The sequence below is a fragment of the Dasypus novemcinctus genome, chromosome 9, assembly GCF_030445035.2.
Source record: "Dasypus novemcinctus isolate mDasNov1 chromosome 9, mDasNov1.1.hap2, whole genome shotgun sequence".
Classification (NCBI taxonomy): domain Eukaryota; kingdom Metazoa; phylum Chordata; class Mammalia; order Cingulata; family Dasypodidae; genus Dasypus; species Dasypus novemcinctus.
The window spans coordinates 70,455,604-70,478,600 of NC_080681.1; the positions used below are offsets into that span (position 1 = coordinate 70,455,604).

Below are 22,997 nucleotides of genomic sequence, written 5' to 3' on the forward strand. Positions count from 1 at the left end.
GTTAGGCTGCCTATTATAATTACCATATTCTCAATTTAAGAAAATTTTATGTACAGATAAGAGAAACACAGAGATTTCTTTATTCACCTGTTTTTGACCTTTGACTGTTCAAGGGCATCAAAACTATGAGAACCAATGAAGAATTGCACTTATAAGAAATAAACCTGTCTCATCCTTAAAAAGCCATTGGCTAAAGCTTCTTCTGTTGAATTAAAACCCATTCTGTTAAGAGTTTTTGTATGCAAACCTATATCCTTAAGAGATTAAAGATGCAATTTAGGCACACATTTTAGGAGCTGAATGCACGAATCATTATTTTAGTACATATTGTCCATTAATCTGCTGTTCAATTGGGAACCCATTTGGAATGTGGCTGCTTGCTAATTAGCAGGATTCTAGTGCTGAGCTGCTTCCTGATTAAATGTCCTTTAGACTCAATAAAACATCAGGAGGGATTATGGTGATGTAGGATTAGCCCCATCTAACCAAATAAAATGAATTGTGTTCTCTTCTTAAATTGTCATGTTGCAAGAGCTGATGACAGGAGCAATTTTGCAAACCCTGTTGCAAAGTTTGTTTTGTATTTTTTTAACGTTGAGATTTTGTTTTTTTGCCATTTGCCTACCAATTAGCAGAAACATTAGTGAACGACTGCCAGGGTAAGGCGATTTTGAGAAAGACTTGATTAGGATTTCAAATCTCTGCTCTTAATCACTCTCGTGTAAAATGAATTCAGGTTGTATTGGATGGAAATTATTTTCCCTGTTCTTGGCCAGGAACATGTAAGTCAGAATTAGCATTTAATGTTTCTGTGTGACTTTGCAATGAATGATAATTAAGGAGGGTAGAGAGAGAACAGGAGGCAAACTAATGCTCTAAAATTGTATAGGCAAAATTAAATGCTTTGAACCAGTTTAAAACACATGCACGCAAGGCATGTATTGGGAGAGGAGATAAATAATGAATCTGCTTTGGAAGCTTTGTGAATAGAGTAGAGCAATTGACACAGCCACAAGTAGGACTTATCATACACATCTGGCCCATTATTGAGAGAGAAATTAGGTTGAAAAGGACTCATTTACTAATCCCAGGAACAACCAGAGGATTTTAGGAGATAAAAGAAACATGAGGTGTCTGATTCAACAATTACTTTTTAATGAGAATAGCAAAATGTTAGGGAGCGATTAGAGATGTTGGTATGGATCTGCCCAACAGTTGGGTCTTAGAACCCAGATCTGGCCTTTGAGAGTTCATTAATTCCAGTCTTGTCTTCCAGAATCCCCTAATTCATATAGGGCATAGAGTCTAACAGTAATAATCTTAATAAAGTTATTTTTATCAATTGCCAGCATTGGTATAGTGCTTACTATATTCCAGGCATTTTTCTTTGTGCTTTATAAGTATTAAATCTTTTAATCCTAACAACTGCCCCCTGAGGTAAGTACACTTATTTTTCAAATGCGTAAATGGAGATACAGAGGCACAGTGAGGGCTAAAACCAATGTTACTGATAGAGCCAGGATTCAAATGTAGGTTCTCTGGCTTCAGAATCTTGACTTGTAATTACTAATTCTTAATTAGAATTATAGTGGTTGTTATACCAACTAGAACCCATTCCTACATTTAAGTTGTCATGGTTCTTTGAAGGTCCTGGGGTAATGTAAAAGACATGGGAAAAGGAAAACATTTTACCAGATGAATCTTAATGTCTTTATTGGACACTTAAATCCTATACACCATTCAAAAAAAGTGTTATCCGAGTTCAACATTTAGGAAATATCCTTTTTGGTAATCTCTTTCCCCTGCTATGAGCACATAATCAAAAAGGGGCAGGAGAGTTTCTGATGCCATTTTGCCCAGAATATTTTATGTTCAAAGAGAATACTACCTGATACATCTTCATTGTGCTCTGAAAAATAAATACTATGTAATGTTAATGTATGAATGGGTCTAGGGGGCTTAATTGTTGTTATTGTTTTTATTAAAGGGTCAGAAAATATTCTAAGCCTAAATCTGAGTCTTTTAAGAAGTCCTATAAAGAAATTGCAGGAAGTGCAGAAGACAGGAAATGGTGCTATTGCAGTTCATTTCCATATTCATACTAATATCAGTTCTTTGTGTGGCTATTAATATTCCTTGGGAATGATTCTTCTTTACCTCTCTCATTTGCCTAGTCCTGAAGATGTGATATAGTCATCAGCTTATCTGATGTCTGGTTCTGGCCCCTCCTGCATATCCATGCCTTATCTATCCATGTGCCCAAAGTGATATGAAGTTCTGGGGTCATATTTTCAAAACCCACTATCAAGATATATAGAGAGGCCAAAGAGCTCTTCTGGCTCTTTGTAACGTCATGTATATGAATCATGTATAGGAAACCTTTTGTAAGGTACAAGCAAAATAAACTAGTGACATATTTAATGAATCACTTTTATTTAAAGAGAATAAAATCACATGAAATTAGAATTCTTCTAGAAGACTCAGAATATATACTACAAATTCCTCTTTATTTTTGCTTGATTACTACTGATGGGCAGGAAGAAAAAAATCTTAATTACAGTTTGGTTGCTAGCAAAGGAAATTTGCTAATATTAACAAAAAGGAGTATCTTTGAAAGGATATGAGGTGATTCACAGAATTAGGGAAAAGTAAAATGTAGGAAGGACCAAAACCAGAAACTAATGAGGGCAGGATGAGAGATCGCTATTAATTAGACAAGGTAGATCAAATCTTTTACTAAGGAATGGTATGGGACTTTGTAGTCCCACTCATACTGTATCCAAAAGGGAACTGGGGTGCTTTTCCCAGAGGAACAAATGGTGAATCCTGGGCAAGCAAAAATAACTGATTTCCGCTACTTTGCTTATAGTAATTTTAAGCTTTGAATGACTCCCTAATTATCACATGCAGACATATTGCCCACTACCATTCCTGCTTAGCTTCACTAACTGCTGTGGCACTTGATAACCATATCCACCCTGTCTAAGTTCTTTTTTGTGTTGCAATATTTACCATAATTTGGAAAACTAAAAAGTATATTTCTCAGACTCTCTTGACACTAAAGTTCTGGAATTGATGTAGGGTCTTTCAATGAGATGCAATTGTAGGAGATTTAGAAGGCAGAAAGTGGGGTAGGAGCAGACACTTTATTTATTTGTTTCCTGCAGTTATGGTGACTCCAGACCCTGGCAGGCATTAGTTTTCCAGTGGCTGAAAAGCACCTTTTACTGTCTAGTCACTTGTTTCATGGTTAGGGGCAACTGAGAGATTAGTCAAAGTTTCCGGTAGGTCCCTGATCTCTGGACCACATCTGTGAAGGCCTAATCCATAGCCTTGCAGCAGGCCCCAATCTCCATTTCTTTAGCCCTTGTGATAATCTTGTATGTACCTAATTCCCTACATTAAAGCCCTTTCTAATAGAAATACCTAACATAGCTTCTGTTTTCTGCACTGAAGCCAGGATGATTCAGCTCTCAAAAACCTCCCTCAATAGCAAATTCTTGGTATAAAAATTTTCCAGGGCAATGATATTGATGACCAATATTGTATTTTTTGAGCATTAACACTATTCTGTTTCCTTGGACAGATGGCAGAATTTTGTTGAGTTGTTGAATAAAGCCTCCTCTGATTTGTCATCTGATTTTCCCACAGGTAAGTTCGGTTATTTTGTTGCTCTAGGTATCTCTGCAAGACACAGAAAATGGTTTAGGAAGCAATTCCTCATATAAAATCATGGACTCTTGAGAGATCTCCTATTCCCTAGAACTGTCGTTGGTTATGCTGCTTAACTAGAATGTTTTGCTTGTTGGGTTTCATCTCATTCCTCCTTAAAATGTAAGTGGCTCACCAGTGAAGTAAAAATATGAGTGAGAATTGACTTAAAGGCTATTCTTTTAGTCCAGTTGGGTCATAAAAGGCATAGTTCTCCAAGTTTCATTTTATCATGAGGCATTCTCTAGTGGTAGCCCATTATGATTAATGCAGAACACTTACAGAGGTTGATATTATTTATTAAAATTTCAGGGTGTAATCCCTTAGATATAGGTATCCTATAATTAGATATTTATTCTATAGGCACTTCAGACATTAAAAAAAAAAACTCCAAGATTTATATACAAATATCTATACATATGTTTAGTGCAGCATTTCTTTGGTAAAAAATTTTTTAAGGTAAACAATGAAAGGAGGTTCCTTTAGGAACCATTTAATGAAATGACAGTACATAGAAGAAGATTTCTAAAACATACTATTAAGTGAAAAATATAAAGATATATTGGACAAAATATTTAGTAATTAGAAGTTTTAAATATGACATGTGAAAAATATGCATTTTGATATTAACCTGCTGTTGTAATTTCTCTATTTACTACATCCATCAACCATTTAATGATTACCCTTTGGATCAAAATACAAAGTACCGATGGGGTAGGGGATTGTATCCATTTGTATCCAGGTTTAGAAACCTTGCTAGGTGTTTCAAACCAAGGGGATTTACTACAAGGGATTGGTTTTACAAGTGTTGGAAGAGCAAATAGGGAGTAGTGAGGAAACCCTGTGATTAGTAACTGTAGATAACAGCTACCATCCCCAGGGCAGGGGGAACATAGGAAAAGGGGTGCTATTATCAGAATCTAGGACCATGATGCTACTATACAGCTGGTTCTTGGATCTCTATGAAGATGCCAGACATCTAGAGAAAGGATTTCTAGGGCATGACCACACAGCTTGTCTTGGACCTTTAAAGGAGCACTACATGGTTAGGATTCAAGTCCTAAAGGTGGTAGCTAGTTCTTGAATCTTTGACAAAGCACCACGTGGACAATGCTGAGACTACTACACAGGTGTCATGTGACTGGTCATCTGACCTCTGAAGTTCCACACATGGCTGGTATTTGAAATGTATTTGAGAAGATTGTAGCCATAGTTCTTCAAAGATGCTGGAGAGGTACTGACAAAATCTGAAAACAAAATCTATCTTCCCTTCACATTCTAATCTCTCTCAAAATGTCAACAGTTGTCAGAATTTAGCCAGAAGACAGTTAGCAAAAGAATCCAGGAAATGTAATTGTAGATTTACAGCCTTGGCGTTACAGAAAAGAGTATAGAAGTGTGGAATGGGTCTGGGAGACTTGATATTCAGGGTTCAAGTTTTTATGACAGTCTATAACTTTAAAAAACTCATAGTCTTGTTGAAAACACAGAACAATTACATCAAAAGATAACAACAGGGAAGCGGACTTGGCCCAGTTGTTAGGACATCCGTCTACCACATGGGAGGCCGGCGGTTCAAACCCCGGGCCTCCTTGACCTGTGTGAAGCTGGCCAATGCGCAGTGCTGATGCATGGAAGGAGTGCCGTGCCACGCAGGGGTGTTCCCCGCGTAGGGTAGCCCCACGCACAAGGAGTGCGCCCGTAAGGAGAGCTGCCCAGCACAAAAGAAAGTGGAGCCTGCCTAAGAATGGTGCCACCCACATGGAGAGCTGACACAACAAGATGACACAATGAAAAGAAACACAGATTCCGGTGCCACTGACAACAGAAGTGGACAAAGAAGACGATGCAGCAAATAGACGCAGAGAACAGACAACCAGGGAGGGGTGGGGGGGGGGGGAGGGGAGAGAAATAAATAAACTAAATAAATCTTAAAAAAAAAAAAAGATAACAACAGATGTTTAAACCAAACATTTTCTCATTCTTTGTCTCTTATATAATATAAGTACACTAATATGGTATAGCAGAAATATGCATACAAATCTGGGTTGAAGTCTCTGTACTGCAACTAAATAACTACCTTATGTTGCTGTATTTATTTTACTTCTTTCTGACTCTTTTTCCCACAACAAAAATGGGCAAAACATAGAAATGAAAACCTACCCTATTGATTTCATAGGATAATTGAGTCTGACAAACAAAATTTTTTCAGATAATACAGAATTCAACAAACAAGAGGGTTGTTGTGGTAGTGGTGGTGGTGTTGCATTTTTAAAAATACCCCCCAAAAAATGGCTGCCTCATCTATCTTCTCCTTGTCTGCTGGCTGTCGTTTCATTTCCTCTGCACATTGTCTGTTCATTGTGTCAGCTCATTGCATCTGCCCATCTTCTTTAGAAGGCACTGGGAACCAGACCTGGGATCTCCCATGTGAGAGGTGGGTGCCCAACTGCTTGACCAAATGCACTCCCCTGCATTTTTTTTGATAGCCTGTTGCTTACCTAAGGAATTTAATGACTTGATCACTTCACATTTCTGTATTGCTGAATCTATGATTATTCAATGCTCTTAAGCATTGAATGAACCATTTTATTTGCCTTTTCTCTAGATCCTGTACAAGTAGATGATATAAAAGTGAAAATGATGCATTATACATAAACTAAAGAAAGCTACTCATTATATGTGTGTGTAATTATGTTTTTTTTCATATTTCTCCATATACCTGGGGTCTTTTTTCAAATATTCCATTACAACCTTATTAAAAGGACTCATTTATACAAATTGCCTTAAATTATAAATATCATCTCAATTGGAATTCCAAAAACCTGTGAAAGAAGGGCTTTAAATATTGGTGAATAAAACTAATAACAATAATAGTCTAGTCAGCAGCAAACTAAACCCCCTGGCAAAAGGATCTAGAAGATGAGATAGCATAAAAAAGGATATTTATTTGAAGATTGTTAAACAATTTGGAATTCTATTCGAACTACCAGACAGAAGTGGAGGCTGGAAATCCTCTCTGGAGGAAGGCAATATCAGACAAAATCTCTAGCATTTTTTCATACACAACTTCCAGCTTCCAATAAAAAAAAAACAAGAATGATGCCAAATAGGACATGGGTTTTGAAATAGCTGTCAATATGGTCAATGCAATTAAAGATAAGATGGAGAATTTCAGCAAAGAATTTGAATCTATAAAAGGAATCTAATGGAATTTCTAGAACAAAAAAATATAATAATGACTTTTAAAACTCAATTGAGGAAGCAGGTGTAGTTTAAGTGATTGAGCACCTGTTTCCCACATACAAGCTCCCAGGTTCAATCCCTGGTACCTCCTAAAACAAACAAACAAACAAATCAAAAGAAAAACAACTCAACTGAGGGATTTAACAGAATATTGATTACAACTAAATAGAAGATTAGTGAACTGGAACAATAAGTGTATAGTAAAGATTGAAAACTTACAAAATAAACATACTTAACATCACACAGGGGTGTCATAAATCACCCCTCCACCAACTTTTTGCATTGGTGTGAAACATTTGTTACAAACTATGCAAGAGCATCGTCAAAATATTACTACATTATCTTATATTTGGTGTATTTTCCCCCAACCCATACTATATTTTTAAAATATGTTTTGTTTAAAATATGTTACAGATTATGAGATAATATCATCAGACTATTACCACCAATCATGGTCCATAGCATACATTTGGCACACTTTTTTCCATACACCTTCATTATCAACACAGTACAGCATGGCATTGATGCAAGAATATTATAGTATTGCTATTAACCACAGTCTATAGGTCACACCAATTGTAGTTTTTCCTTGTTTCTCCATATTCCCATCTCCCTTCAATAATGATGTACATCCGCTTTAGCTCACAGAATGACTCTCTTGCATTTGTACCCTTAAGCACAATTCTCAACTGCCTCTAGGTTCACTGTGTTATTCAGTCCCTAGATTATTCTTTAGCTTTCTTTCTATTGACATTTACTTTCCCAGACTACATTTTTCAGCCACAATCCCATTTATAAACCAGTTGCTACTCACTATAGTGTTTTACTATCCACTCTATCCATCTCCACACTTTTACAGTTAAGTTAATTAAAACTTCTACATATATTAAGCATCCATAGTTCTTCTTAACCCTCCTCTTATCACCTTATAACTTATACTCTAGGTTTTAATTCCATGTGTTTATTATTTGTATTTAGTTCATATTAATGAGATCATGCAATATTTGTCCTTTTGTGTCTGGCTTACTTCACTTAGTATAATGTCTTCAAGATTCAACCATGTTATCACATATATCCCAATTTCATTTATTCTTATTGCAGCATAGTATTCCATCATATGTATATAGCACATTTTGTTTATCCATTCATTGGTGGATGGACACTTAGATTGTTTCCATCTTTTGGCAATTGTGAACAACACCAATATGAACATTGTTGTGCAGATGTCTGTTCATGTCATAGTTTTTAGTTCTTCTGGATATATTCCTAGTAGAGGAATTGCTGTATCATATGGCAGTTCTAAATTTAGCTTCCTAAGGAACAGCCAAACTGTCTTCCACAGAGGCTGAACCTTTTTATGCTCCCACCAACACTGAAGGAGTGTTCCTATTTCTCCACATCCTCTCCAGCACTTATTGTTGTCTGTTTTTTTAATAATGGCCATTCTATGTGGTGTTAGATGATATCTCATTGTTGTTTTAATTTGCATTTCCCTAATAGCTAGTGATATGGAGCATTTTTCATGTGCTTTTTGGCCATTTGTATTTCTTCAAAGAAGAAATTTAAATCTTTTGCCCATTTAAATCTTTTGCCCATTTTTTAATTGGATTGCTTGCTCTTTTATTGTTGACTTGTATGATCTCTTTATATAGAATGGAAATCAAACCCTTATCAGATAAGTGGTTTCCAAATATTTTCTCCCATTGACTGGGCTGCCTTTTCACCTTCTTGATGAAGTCCTTTAAATTACAGAAATGTTTAAGTTTGAGGAGGTCCCATTTATCCATGTTTTCTTTTGTTGCTTATGCTTTTGGTTAAGGTTTAGGAATCCACCACCTACCACCAGGTTTTGAAGATGTTTCCCTACATTTTTTTCTAGGAGCTTTATTGTACTTTCTTTTATATTTAGATCTTTGCTCCATTTTGAGTTAATTTTTGTGTAAGGTGTGAGGTAGGGGTCTTCTTTCTTTCTTTCAGCAATGGAGATCCAGTTCTCCCAACACCATTTTTTGAATAAACTGTTCTGCTCCAACAGGGAGGGCTTGACAAGCTTGTCAAAAATCACTTGGCCATAGATGTGAGGGTCTGTTTCTGAACCATCAATTTGGTTCTATTGGTCTATGTGTCTATCTTTATGCCAATACCATGCTGTTTTTACCACTGTAGCTGAGTGATATGATTTAAAGTCTGGAAGTGAGAGTCCTCCAACTTCACTTTTCCTTTTTAAGATGTTTCTGGCTATTCAGAACCTCTTACCCTTCCAGATAAATTTGATAATTGTGTTTTCCATTTGCTTAAAAAAACACTGGTGGAATTTTTATTGGGATTGCATTGAATCTGTATATCAATTTGGGTAGAACTGACATCTCAATGATATTTAATCTTCCAATCCATGAGCATGGAATGTTCTTCCAATTATTTAGGTCTTTAAAAAAAATTTTTAGCAATGCTGTGTAGTTTTCTGAATACAAGTGCTTTGCATCCTTAGTTAAGTTTATTCCTAAATATTTGGTTCTTTTAGTTGCTATTGTAAATGGAATTTTTTTCCTGACTTCCTTCTCAGATTGTACATTATTAGTGTATAGAAACACCACTGATTTTTGTGTATTGACCTTGTATCCTGACACTCTACTGAAATCATTTATTAGCTCTAGCAGCTTTGTTGTAGATTTTTTGGGATTTTCTAGATATACAATCATATCATCTGCGAATAGTGAAAGTTTTAATTCTTACTTTCCAATTTTGGTATTAGGGTGATATTGGCTTCATAGAATGTGTTTGGTAGTGCTCCTTCTTGTTGAATTTTTTGGAAGAGCTTGGGTAATACTGGTATTAAATCTTCTTTGGATGCTTGGTAGAACTCACCTGTGAAACCATCTGGTCCTGGGCTTTTCATTTTGGGAAACTGTTTGATGACTGTTTCAATCTCTTTACTTGTGGTTGGTTTGTTGAGTTCTTCTATTTCTTCTAGTGTCAGTTATGTTGTTTGTACATTCCTAGGAGTTTTTCCATTTCATCTACATTGTCAAGTTTTTTAGCATAAAGTTGTTCATAGTATTCTCTTATGATCTCTCTTATTTCTGTAGGGTCAGTAGTAAGGTTCCCCTTTACATTTTTTATTTCATTTATTTGCATCTTCTCTCTTTTTTTCTTAGTCAGTCTAGCTAAGGGTTTGTTGTTTTGTTAATCTTCTCAAAGAATCAAATTTGGTTTTGTTAATTTTCTCTATTGTTTTTGTTCTCAATTTCCTTTATTTCTGCTTTGATCTTTGTTATTTGATTCCTTCTACTTGCTTTAGGATTAGTTTGCTATTCTTTTTCTAGTTCCTCCAGCTATGTAGTTAGGTCATTGATTTTAACTTTTTTCTTTTTTAATGTAAGCATCGAGGATTATAAATTTTCCTCTCAACACTGCCTTCTCAGCATACCCAGCTTTTTTTTTTTTTTGGGGGGGGTTACTGCATGCATGGAATATCTTTTTCCAACCTTTCACTTTCAATTTATTGGTATCCTTGGGTCCAAGATGAATCTCTTGCAGACAACATATAGATGGCTTATATTTTCTTATCCATTAATGCATTCTGTGTCTTTTGATTGGGGAGTTTAATCCATTAACATTCAATGTTATTACTGTAAAGGCAGTTCTTATTTCATCCATTTTGATCTTTGTGTTTTGTCTTTCATTTTATATTTGACACTTTTAGTTACTGTTACTGATACAGTTGTCATTTCTCGACTCTCTTCCAGGCCTCTCTCTCCTGGCTTTTCTTTTCAGGCTGTAATACTCCCTTCAGTATTTCTTACAAAGCTGGTCTTTTTTGTTACAAACTCTCTCAGTTTCTTTTTATCTGTAAATATTCTAATCTCACCCTCATTTTTAAAAGATAATCTAGCTGGGTATAAAATCCTTGGCTGGCAGTTTTTCTCCTGCAGTATCTTAAATATACCATACCACTGCCTTCTTGCCTCCCTGGTTTCTGATGAGAAATTGGCACTTAATCTTATTGGGTATCCCTTATATGTTATGCATTGCTTTTCTCTTGCTGCTCTCAGAATTCCCTCCTTGTCTCTGGCATTTGACATTCTGATTGGTATGTGTCTCAGAGTTGGTCTCTTTGGATTTATTCCATGGGAGTACATTGTGCTTCTTGGATGTGGATATCTATGTCCTTCAATAGGGTTGGGAAATTTTCCACCTTTATTTCTTCAAATATTCTTGCTGCCCCTTTTCCCTTCTCTTCTCCTTCTGGGACATCCATGACACATATGTTTGCATGTCTCTTGCTGTCATTTAGTTCCCTGAGACCCTGTTCAGTTTTTTCCATTCTTCTCTTCATCTGTTCTTTTGTTTGTTCACTTTTGGAGGCCATGTCTTTGAGCTCACAGATCCTTTCTTCTGCTTCCTCAAATCTGCTGTTATATGCCTCCAGTGTATTTTTAATGTCATTTACTGCACTTTCATTCCCATAAGGTCTGCTATTTTTCTATGTATGCTTTCAAATTCTTCTTTGTGCTCATCCAATATCTTCTTAATATCCTTAATCTCTTTAGCCATCTCATTGAATGTATTAAGGAGATTTGTTTGAACATCCAAGGTTAGTTGTCTTAATTCCTTTATGTCATCTGCAGACTTATCTTGTTCCTTTAATTGGGCCATCTCTTTCTGTTTCTTGGTATGGATTGTAATTTTTTGTTGGTGTTTCTGCATCTGGCTTGCTAGATGTATTTATTTTGGGTGCAGTTTCTCCCTTTTGTTTAGGGATTTCTTGTCTTTTCTCCCTTGCTGGTTGTGTAGTATTAGCCAAGGAGTATACACTAAGTGATTCCTTCCATAAAAGTTCAAAAACAGGCAAAACTAACCCATGGGGATAGAAGCCAGGATAGTGGTTACTGTAGTAGAGGAGGGTAGAATAGTGACTAGTTAAGGACACAAGAGGGGCTTCTTAGATTCTTTTGGTCCTCTATTTCTTATGGTCAATGGCTGTTACATGGATCTGTTCAGCTTGTGAAAGTTCAACAAACTGTGACTTTATGATTTGTGAACTTGTGTGTGTGTTAATATTAAAAATTTTCATGTTTCAAGCACTTTGTATATTTTAATTTCTGTTCTTCAGAATAACTCAATTAGATTTAATTATTATCCCAATTTTACACTGGCTTTACCAAGACTAGGAGAGTATGATTAATTCATCTTGTATCGCAAAGCTAAAAATGGTGGTGTTTGAATTTGAATTTTTTTCTCTCTGACTTCAAAGCCTTTCCACTATACCATGCCACCTTCCTGCCCTACTTGTCTGTTAGAAATTTTTTTCTTGATGTTTCTAGTTAATTTCTGACCTTATATGATATAAGGTTAGACTGATTTCCCAGAACAGGTCATGCCATATCATGGTAGGTGTGATAGAGAACAATCTCAGCACAGCCTGCCATCTTTCCTTGTGATCCACAAATAAACCCTATGCTGGGGAATGTGTTAGCCTATTCCTAGGACGGGATGATAAATACGGGCAGCCTCTCTTCTGAGGAGTCTTTGAGGTAAAACACATCTAGCAGGTAGAGGCCTGCCCGGCAGCACATTCCTTCCCAAGCATATGTAAACATTCACTGGAGACAGTCTGACTAAAAGATGTCCATTTCCTGGTACCTGGTCTACCTCTGCTGTGGAGGCGGGAGCAGTGTCCTTCCACTATGGCACAAGGCACATATGCATAGCCACCTGCCTGTATTGGTCACGGATTGAGACCCATTGGCTATGGGGGACCTATGCCCACTCCTGAAGATGACCTGGCTCTGTTTCTACTCTATGTTCAACACTGTGCCTGGGCTATGCTTTTGCTGGTGACCTCAACACATGCAAACCATGAAGTGGGGTGGGATCCTGGGACTGCTGTTGCTGTTGCTGTTAGCAGGCACGTATTACCCTCTTCTGACCTACATTTTGGCACAGCAAGTAGGCTGCCAACAGTGTAGTCTGAGGTCTAAAGTAGTCTTTGAAACAATGAAGTACACCCTCAACTTTGAGTTTCTTCACTGTGGAGCCTGTGAGTGAGGGAGAGGAAGAAGGGGAAGCAGAAAGTAAGGAGGTAAGCAATCTCTGTGGATGCTGATGGGGGAAAATGAGAGGGAATGAGGATAGTCTCAGAGGTTCATTGAGCCCCTCACACATCTCTTGAAGGCCTGTCACTGAAAATAACATGGAAGAATGACCAAGAGTTTGGCTTCCCTTTTATTTAGGAAAATCCGTCTTTACCAATTATTAGCTAGGAGTACTTTTACTGCAAGGGACAGAAAAGCCAATCCCATGGGTTTAAACAATAAAGAGATTTTAGTTTATTTAACTGAAAAGTCCAGCAGCAGCAAGGGCTGCAGGTATTGTTTGATCTAGGCATTCAAACGTTAAGACCAAATATCTCCTTTCTTTATGGTTCTCAGCTTTACCTGGTGTTGGCTTCATCTTCAGGCTGTACATGCTCCACAGCAACTCCCCAACAAAGTAGTTATGCCAACTACAGTCATTATATCTTCATAGCACTCTCTTTTGGTAGGTCCTGCCCAAAAGAAGAGATAATTTTACTTTCTAAGAAATGGTAGCAAGTATCTCCTTTAGTTTTAGAGGCTTAGATTGAGTTTTGTTCCCATCTTTGAATGAGTGACTGTGATTGGGGTGTGTGATAATACCCTGTTAGGCTTAAACTAGTAGAGATCAAATTTGGAATGAGAGCTGGGGGTCAATTCCACGAAATGATAGTGCTGGGATTGGGGGGCAGGAAACTGGTCTCCACAAAGCAAACCAAACTCTGGTTGCTATCACTAGAAGGGGATAATAAAGAGGATAATCACTGTATGGGGAATGAATGTTGGGAAGTAAAAAAAAAAAAAAATCAGCTTCAGTCAGATGAAGTGATGTGAAAGGCCCTTCAACTCGGTGAACACTTACACTTCTTTTTTCATTCTGCTTCAGCTAAACTCTTCTCTCAGCTATTGTCTGAGTGCACAAAACACTCCTGCCTCTAGGTGCTTGCCCTTGCTGTAGCTTTTGTGTGGAACACTCTTCTCTCAGATATTTGCATGGGTTACTCCCTTATTTATTTGCTCAGGGCTGTTCTTCAAAGGTCACTTCTTCAGTGAGGCCATCTGTGAATCCCCTATCTAAAAAAACAACTGCCATTACTTTCCACCCCCCATAATGGGCTTTAGTTGTGCTAATAAGCACTTCTCACTGACTGACATTATTTTATATACCTATTTGTTTGTTCTCACCACTGAAATGTACACTCCATGAGAAGAAAGATCCTTTGTGGTTGGTTGTTAAATCATAGTGGCTAGGATAGTACCTCACATATAGGAGGTCCTTAGTGAACGAATGAATGAATGAATGAATGAATGAATGAGTGAGGGTTTTATATCTGGAGGGTATTATCAGGATTTGTTTGGGGTTATTTCTGAGACCCCCAAATCTGACTCTACCTCTACTGTCTTAAGCAGGTAAACGAACCTTTTTGCCTCAGTTTCCTCAACAGTCAAATGATGACAATTTCCATCTCACAGAGTTATTCTTTAAATTAAGTGAGAAAATATATGGGAAATGTCTGGCATATAGTAGGTATTTAACATATATTAGTTTCCTTTTCACAAAAGCTTCATTCAGCAGGTCCAGTGAGGTCAGAGTTTTATTTAAATCTGTTGCTCTCTACCCAGACTTCCCTTTAGAATCACCTAGGGAATTTTTTTTTGAAGTATTGATCTAGGTTCCTACCCCTGGAGATCTGATTTAATTGGTATGGTGTGAGGCCAGAGCATTGGTTATTTTTAAAGTTCCTCAGGGGGTCTAATGTGCAGCCAGCACTCAAGGCCACTGATCTCAAGTCATTAGTTGGAGTGGCCTAGAAGGGTGGCTGTGTAACTCTCAGAATCCACTGGAAGCCCTGTGAAATCTGGCCCTTTGAACACCTGGAAATATCTTGAAGCCAGCTTGGCTTATTTCGTCCAGTACAAATTTTCAACTGGCAGACTTGACAGATGGTTATTATTTATCCTTCCTGCTGCTTTAGAAAGAAAAAAATATCTTTGCCTCAGTTAGGTTTCTCAAATAATTTTTACATGTGCAACCCATTACCTATTTGTTTGCTTATAAGTATTAGGAAGGAGAAAGGTTCCTAATGGAACTTTTGAAGTAAAGAGAGTAGAGAAGAACTGGGCTGAGACAAGGTCTAGGTTCTAGATCTTATTCTAAAAGGGATAATGCATGTGAACAATGCCCAGCAAAATGCCTACCCCATGTTAGTGAATGTTAGACTCTCTTCTCTGGAGAAACTAAGTGGCTTAAGGTCACATAATAATAATAACACAACAAACTATAACACCTTGTATTGAGCATTTTCTCTGCATGTTAACTATTTTATGCAGGTAATTTTATTTTCTATCAATAGCATTACTACAAATTGTTCATATCCTTTTTCACAAATGACAAATTTAGGGTCCAAAAGCCTGCAGCTGGTAAAGGGAAGAATCAGGATTAGTTTCAGGTCTGTTTGACACCAAATTTCATCTTCGTGCCCTATGCCATACTGTTTCTAGAATCCCTTTTAACTCTCAAATTCTGTGATTCTGAATAACTTGAATCTTTTTCACCTGCAACAAACAAAGATTTTCTTTAACATACTGGGTTGAATAAATAGAAGTAAATGCTACCAGGTGATGATGTGTTCCCATGACAACTTAAATCTTCAGCAAATTTAATAAGAGCTGCTTCAGAGGGGCTGCCCTAACTGTCTGCCATCATGATCCTCATCAAGCATGTATTATAGTTTACTCTATATGGCATCTGTGGAGGATAAAGAAATGTAGAAAAAAAAATTCCCTCCTCTCCAAGGGCCTGAAACGGGATTTTGGGAAACAGAACGTACATATAAAGTGGCTTTATTTTCCAATCAGCAAGCATGCATTAAACATTATTTTGATTTATTCTGTGCTGGGTCCTGGGGATCCAGAAAAAATATTAAAATCACACTTTCTTCCTTGAGAAACTGAGGGAGAAGATACATAAAAATTCATAGGTGCAATTTTAAAAGTCTGTTTAACAAAAGCCTTTTCAATCTGATATATACATTTATTTTTGTGAGCATCATTACCTAGATAACAATATTCATTAACATTTATTGAGCACTTGCTACGTTCCAGGTAGTCAATGCTTATTATTTATAGTAGTTATATTCTGCAAAGTTACCAAGAATGATAAGTTAATGAATAGTGAACCATTGTTACTAGGGTAAATATAGGGTTAGATTCTTATTAGCCTCTGATTATAACATTTTTATCAACCAGTCAATATGTAACATCATTTTATGTGTGTTTCTTTTTAAACACACCTTGTTTAATATATATGTTGTTTATTCATTAACATTGAATTATCGCCAATACCACTATAACACATGCCTGAACAAATCTTACCTGAGAGGTATATTTTCACATCACAGCTTTCTTGCACTTAGGAACACTAGAAAGCACTTTAGCACTATGTGTGGGGGCATTCTAAACAGCACAATTACCGAAAAATGCACAAAAATGCAAAAACCGTAGCACTAAATATACTGCAAAAGGACACTTGCCCTTTCAAGGGCTCTTGGCCTTGTTCAACTGCAGCTGGGTATGTGTCTACCTGAAACTCAAAATTTTCATTGTTTTACACACGTCCATGAATGACTGCAAAAGAAACACAGGTACTGATTTGAGGGTTACAGATAAATTTTAGCGAATAGGCATAGTCACAAATGTGGAATACATGAATAAGGAGGATTGATTGGACTTGCTTTACATTTCTAGGTCATTTAATCCTCACAGTAACCTACAGGTGTCATGTTTCCCATTTTACAGATGAGGAAACTGAGGTACAGAGAGGATAAGATCATGCAATCAATAAGGAGAGGAGCTAAAATGTCAAATTCAATATATCTGGCCTCAGAGCCTACACCCACAACCACTGTTGCACTGTCTCTCTATACATTTTGCTGAAAATATATTGATTGAATCATTTTTATTAAAAATAGTGAGACCAATTCAGAAATAATTTATATTTGTTAATTTCATATTTGAATTAGTTATTGAATATTGAAGTTGCGGGTCTTAGAAGTCTCTGCTGTGTGATTATCACCAGATTTGTAAAGTAAATAAATAAGTAGTCAAGTTGATCCAAGGTGCTGAGTGAGGAATGAATGATACTGTCAATAATCCTTAGAAGATTCAGCAGAAAGTCCTCAGGTTTTCTTCTGCATCCTGAGGAAACTGCTTCCATTCATGGAGACAGCAACCTGGAACAAGTAGTATGTGGGAAGCAGAATTTGTAGTATGTGGATGCTGCTCGAACCTCTTCCCTTCCAGAGCCTCTGCCTATTGAAAGGAACAAGGAAGGGGCAAGAAAAAGAAGTTGGCACCTGATCCTTCAGGCACTAACCTGAGTGGAGAGAGGGGCCCAAATGCCTGCTTCTTTGCTTTTTTGTTTGTTTGTTTTGGTGGAAAAGGTTTTTCTTTAATATTATTTTTATTTTTAAAGAAATTTTAGATTACCTAACTGTTACATCAAAAATATAGGGGATTTCCTTATACCCCACCCCCTTCCCCTCCCACACTTTCCTGTATTAACAACATCTTACATTTGTGTGGTTCATGTGTTACAATAGATGAACACATATTGAAGCATTGTGCTAGCCAAGGACTATAGTTTCCATTATAGTTTACACTTTGGCCCACACAATTAAGAAACAGGACCATGGGATGAGGCCTCTTCCTACCCTCTAAACAATAAAAGCCTTCCTAATTCAAGACTTCTCTACAGACTCTTGTCTCCGCTTACCTGGAAATTTCATCCACATCACCACCCAGCACCACTTCCTCTGCCTGGATAACTCCTATTCATCCTTCAGGTCATCGGTTTAAGTGTCTCTCTCTCCAAGATCTGATCTCCCACCACTTCCAGCCCTGCCCGGAAATAAGCTTAAATATTTTCATATTTCCCTGTATTTCCTTTGTTGTACTTACAGTAATTTGTAATTAAATAATAATTTTGAGTAACCATTTAACATTTCCTCCCCTTTGTGAGCGCCATCAGGGTAGCAACCACATCTTTCTTACTCACCAGTATATCCTCATCACCTAACATAGTGCCAAACACACGGCAGAGCCTCAATATTTTCTTTGCCCAAATATGCCTGTGTGTTAAATGAAGAAAACAAAATAAACCTTCCATTTTTTTCTTTTTGATTTAGGAGAGAATAGAAAGGAAATCCCTAGCACTCCAGTGGAGCCTGAAGTTCCTGAGCTGTCTCAAAGCACAACTAAACACATGGTATGCATGTGGGGTACATAGGGATTGGGAAGGTCTTCACAGATCCTTGGCCTTCGATGCTTTGATACTGGGTGGGGTCCTCCCCTCTAGGAATTTGGTGCTAACCCAACCACTCTACATCAGACCTCTTTGACTTTGAGACTCTCCTCAAGTAGAGAGCAAAGGCAGAGGAAACCCTAGAGCATGAGTTGGTTCCTGTCCTAGCTGGTATGCAGAAACCCCTCACCACCACTTAGTGATGGGTTTGCCTCTGCCCCAAGAAACTGGACTTGTGCCATCTGTACAGGTGTCCTTCCAAAGCTGTGAATAATCCACCAAAAACCATCGAAATACAAGGTGAGTATGAGACGTATTTTAATATCTTAAGTCCATCTCCAAAAACTGTAGGTGACCTTTTCTCCAGACATCATATTTCAAAATGTTAATGGGCCCTTTGATTAAAAAAAAAAATCTGGCAAAAATTTAAAAACCATTTTAATATTCCTAGCACTTAACCAGGAGAAAATGCAGACAGAATTGAAAAACAGCCTAAGTTTTTCTCTTGTTGTTGTTTTTTAAATACTCAGATTAGAACATAATTCATCTTAAAATGACGGGAGGCCTCTTCATGCACTTCACACTTTGAAATATTTTAGAAAATAGTATCCATTTTGGCAAGCCTCTTGCCATGTAAGAAACAACAGCAAATGCTTTTCTCCTTGAGTGTTAAGTCTGTTGTGAATAAGATTATAAGAAATACACTTTGCTCTTTTTTTGCCTCTTGTTTGAGGTTTTTATTGCAACTCTGCAATAATTGATTCTTCTCACATTCCTATATAAGCAGCATTCATTGTTTCACTTTTTTTGAAAGGAGAATTGAAGCAGAGGGCTGGTAAAGCAATTTCCCGATGGTCCCATAGAAAATCATTCATTCATTCACTTATTAATTCAGAAAGCATGTCTGGAGAACCTTACTATATGTCAGCCACTAACTAGACCTTGGAGATATCTAAATGACTACCTCACAGACCCATCCTCCAGATCTCAGGTGAAGGAGAGAGATAATAAAAAGACAACCACAATACCCTGTGATAAGTACTATGATAGTCAAAGGGGCAACAAAGACTAGTCCCTGGCCAGGCTGCAGCTGGTCAGGGAAAGCTCCCACGAGAAAGGCTGTGTGAGTTTGTGTCATGAAGGATGAGTAGAAGCTCAAACAATCAAGGAATAGAGGGCAAGAAGGTTTTTATAACAGAGAAAACACCATGTTTGAAGGCATAAAGGCATAACACATCTTCTCCTGAAAATGAGGGTTTATGTAACTGGAGAAAAAGATATATGCAGGACTGAAAACAGATAAGGCTGGAGAAATAATTCGGAATAAAAACATGAATGGTCTTATGTACCAAACAAGGAATTCAGACATAGTTGGACCAAAACAATAAAGCATGAGTGAGTGAACTGAATCTAATTTAGGCCCAAGTCAATTTCCTTCCACTTACCTTTAGTGGTTAAAGAGAATGATATGCTGTCTGCAGAAATATAAAACTATTTAAAATTAATTTCTCAGATCCAAGGACATCTTGGAACTCTCTAAAATCATACATCAAAATTTGTGCAAATGTACATTTACCTGGACAGACCAATTAAAGCTTGCATTAGATTTTCAAAGTAGTTCAAAGCCCTAAAAAGTATAAGAACCAATACTCTAGTTTACTTTATGATAACATTCTGCTTTTCCCCAAATTGATTTTATCAAAATTAATTTATTTTCTATTCATCCCTTAAAATTTACTGATTCATGTAGGTACAATTTTATGTAGCATTCAATTATTTCAAACAAAATAATTCTCATTTCCCAGCAGCTGCTTAATGTATATTCATTAAGTTCAAAAATTTTCTCCTTGTTGTAATTACTATTTTTTAGAGCTGAGATTTTCACAGATTATATGTGAGAAGTTTGAGACAAAGGTACAAAGTTGGTGAAATTCAGGCATTTAAAAATTTGGTATGTACAGATTTTATACAAAAATTAGGGGCATATTTTTATGGTATAGTAGTAGGACTATTTGAGTTGTGATTAACAGAACCAACTCTACTAGCTAATTTATTGGAAGGATAGAGGAGCATATTATATTACCTAAGGACCAAAATGCAAGAATAAACTAGAACCAGGGGCTTGAAGATCATCAGAGCTTCCTGCCTCTTTTTTCTTCTCTCTGCTATCAATTTCATTTCTCATCAGTGTCTCTTAGCAGACCAGCTTTTTCTCAGTTCCACATAGTAGAAAACCTGTTAGAGTTCCAATCTCTCACACATAGAAATGATCTCTGTTTCTCTATCATTACCTCGCACAAATATTTCTAAAATTCCTGTGCAATGGAATTTGCCTTATTAACCCATTTGGCATTAGATGGCTAGTCCTGAACTATGCAATTAGAACATGACAGTTCTCTCTACAACTATGTGGATTGGCAGGAGGAGAAATCCCTGGAAAAGCAGGGCTTGACAGATAAAACAATAGAGCACACTCTCTCCACATGGTAGGTAGCTGAATGCCTTACAAGGCATTGCTGGGACTCAGTTATCTATTTACTCTAAAAACTCCTATTGCACCTCCAATATTTACTGGGCATGGGGTTGGTTATCAGAATGAACTAGACAACCTGTACCCATGGTGCGAGTCTTGTGTGTTCCACTGACTGTGTGCTTTTGGTGATAGCTTCCATCCTCTGGGCCTCAGGTTCCTTTTGTTAAACAAAGGGATCACACAGAACTAAAGGTGCTTTGTGATCCTTTTTGATGGACCATGAGCCTAAGATAATATTACTATTGCTTCAATCACTTGGCAAGAACCTGACACTCATGATCCAGAGGTTTTCCTAACAAGAAGTATAAGCATTGCCTGAAGCCAATCCCCTATGGATCCCACTAGGACAAAACAGAGTAGATAGAACATTATGAAAAGCCTCAGTCAATTGCAAAAACCTTTGCTTTATGCAAGTCAGAACTAAAATAAAAGTCATGAGTTCACCATTCCCTTTAAAACAAACAAACAAAAAACACTAGGCACAGTAGTTTAAATCTAGTAAGACTTGGCAGATGTCCTATGGCACTAAGGATTTGAAACTCATCATCCTAGCTATTTATTCCAGACCTTGGAATAAATCTTGCTAGTTGTATGGCCTCATCATTGGCCAGGAGACTGGAGAAGCTCTGGGTGGTGAATGCGTTGCCAGTGAGATGCTTGTTTTCTTTTGGTAGAAAACTCCAGAAGAGGAGCTGCAGCCAGAAAACTCTCCTGCTGAGACTCTGGCCCCAAAAGATCCTCTGAATTCTTTGAAGATAAGGCCAGTCTCCCAGCCTTTTGTGTGTCCAGTCATGAAGAGCAAGTCTGAAGAATGTGAGATGTGGATAGACAGATTCAGGAAGCTGGAAAATGCACTCTACCTGTGCGATCTGAACAACACAGGTAAAATACAAAGCTCAAAGCTGACATTCCTTTCCATTCATGTTCTGGTCTAAAAGTGAACATATTTCCTTTCACTTATTGAATAAGTACAATTTTATATAAACCACGTGCCTGGCGCTATGCGAAGAATGATTGGGAAATACAAAAATGACTCAGACATGAATCCTTCTACCAGGCTGCTTACAGTCTCTTCATGTTTTTGGTCCCTCCTCCATTCTGTTGTCAAAATCTGATCCACAATCCAATCTTGTAACTTCCCTAATGAAAATACTTTGGTGGCTTCCTACTGCTAATAGGATGAACTCCAAACTCTTTAGCAAGGAAAAACCTGGCTTCTGTCCACCTGACCAGTCCCATTGTTATTATTCTTTTAACATACCCTAACCAGTCATGATGAATAAGTTGACATGTATCTGTGAACTTTCTCACTCTATGCCCACCACCTGTGCTGTCTGCCCCTCCTCTGCCTACCCCAGCTCCTGCCAATTTCCCATCTTGTGCACTGGCTAATTAATGCCTAAACAATTTTTAAATTTGAACCCAAGCACCACGTCTTTGAGATAGCCCTGATTCTCCAGACATATCTAGGCCAATTTTCACCTGGACTCTCATGCTTCTTTAACTTCCATTATCATATTTGATATATTGTATTTTTTTTTGAGGGTTAATTACTATTTCACTAGTAGACTGTTTTCCTTTTTGATTCTCAGCACCTTGTACAACACTATTCAACAAATTTTAATAAATGAAAGAATGTACATAAATAACCAAACCCAAGTTGGAAAGCAATAAATGTCAATGGAGTGTGCTATGTGGGCATTCAAAGAAAGGAAAATATCTTCCTGATAGTATAATGGGAAAGGCTGGGAAAGGCAACATTAATGTGAAATTAATCATTAAAGATAAAGTGTAGTTTGTACACAAAAGAAATAGAGGGACCTTTCTGGCAAAAGTGCAAGTTTAGCTAAGGTAAATATTATATGTGATGCTCAATGCAAGAATTTTGATAGAATATAGGGTCTATTAAGAAGAATATTAAAAGATGGTGGAAATAACCAATGGGATCAGATCTCAGAATACCAGACCATGGAATGTGAACTTAATTCCAAAGATAGTGAGGGTTTTCAAGTGGAGAGTTTTTCTGCAGAGGAGTAACATGACAAAGTTGTATTTCAGAAAGATCCTTAGATGGCTGTTAGCAGAATGAAGGGGATATTGGAAGCAGGCAAAAGAGAAAGGAGACTATTGC

The 22,997-nt window shown here is 37.2% G+C and overlaps 1 protein-coding gene across 1 annotated transcript in view; it reads left to right on the forward strand.

The window, feature by feature from the left end:
• The window catches only part of C9H1orf87 (chromosome 9 C1orf87 homolog), an 80,682-nt gene that overhangs the window by 49,809 nt on the left and 7,876 nt on the right, over positions 1-22,997 (forward strand). The window contains exons 9-11 of the mRNA XM_004483872.2: positions 3,587-3,651; positions 18,218-18,297; positions 21,541-21,748. Of these exons, the coding sequence (XP_004483929.2) occupies positions 3,587-3,651; positions 18,218-18,297; positions 21,541-21,748 (353 nt within the window). The remainder of the gene's footprint in view (positions 1-3,586; positions 3,652-18,217; positions 18,298-21,540; positions 21,749-22,997) is intronic.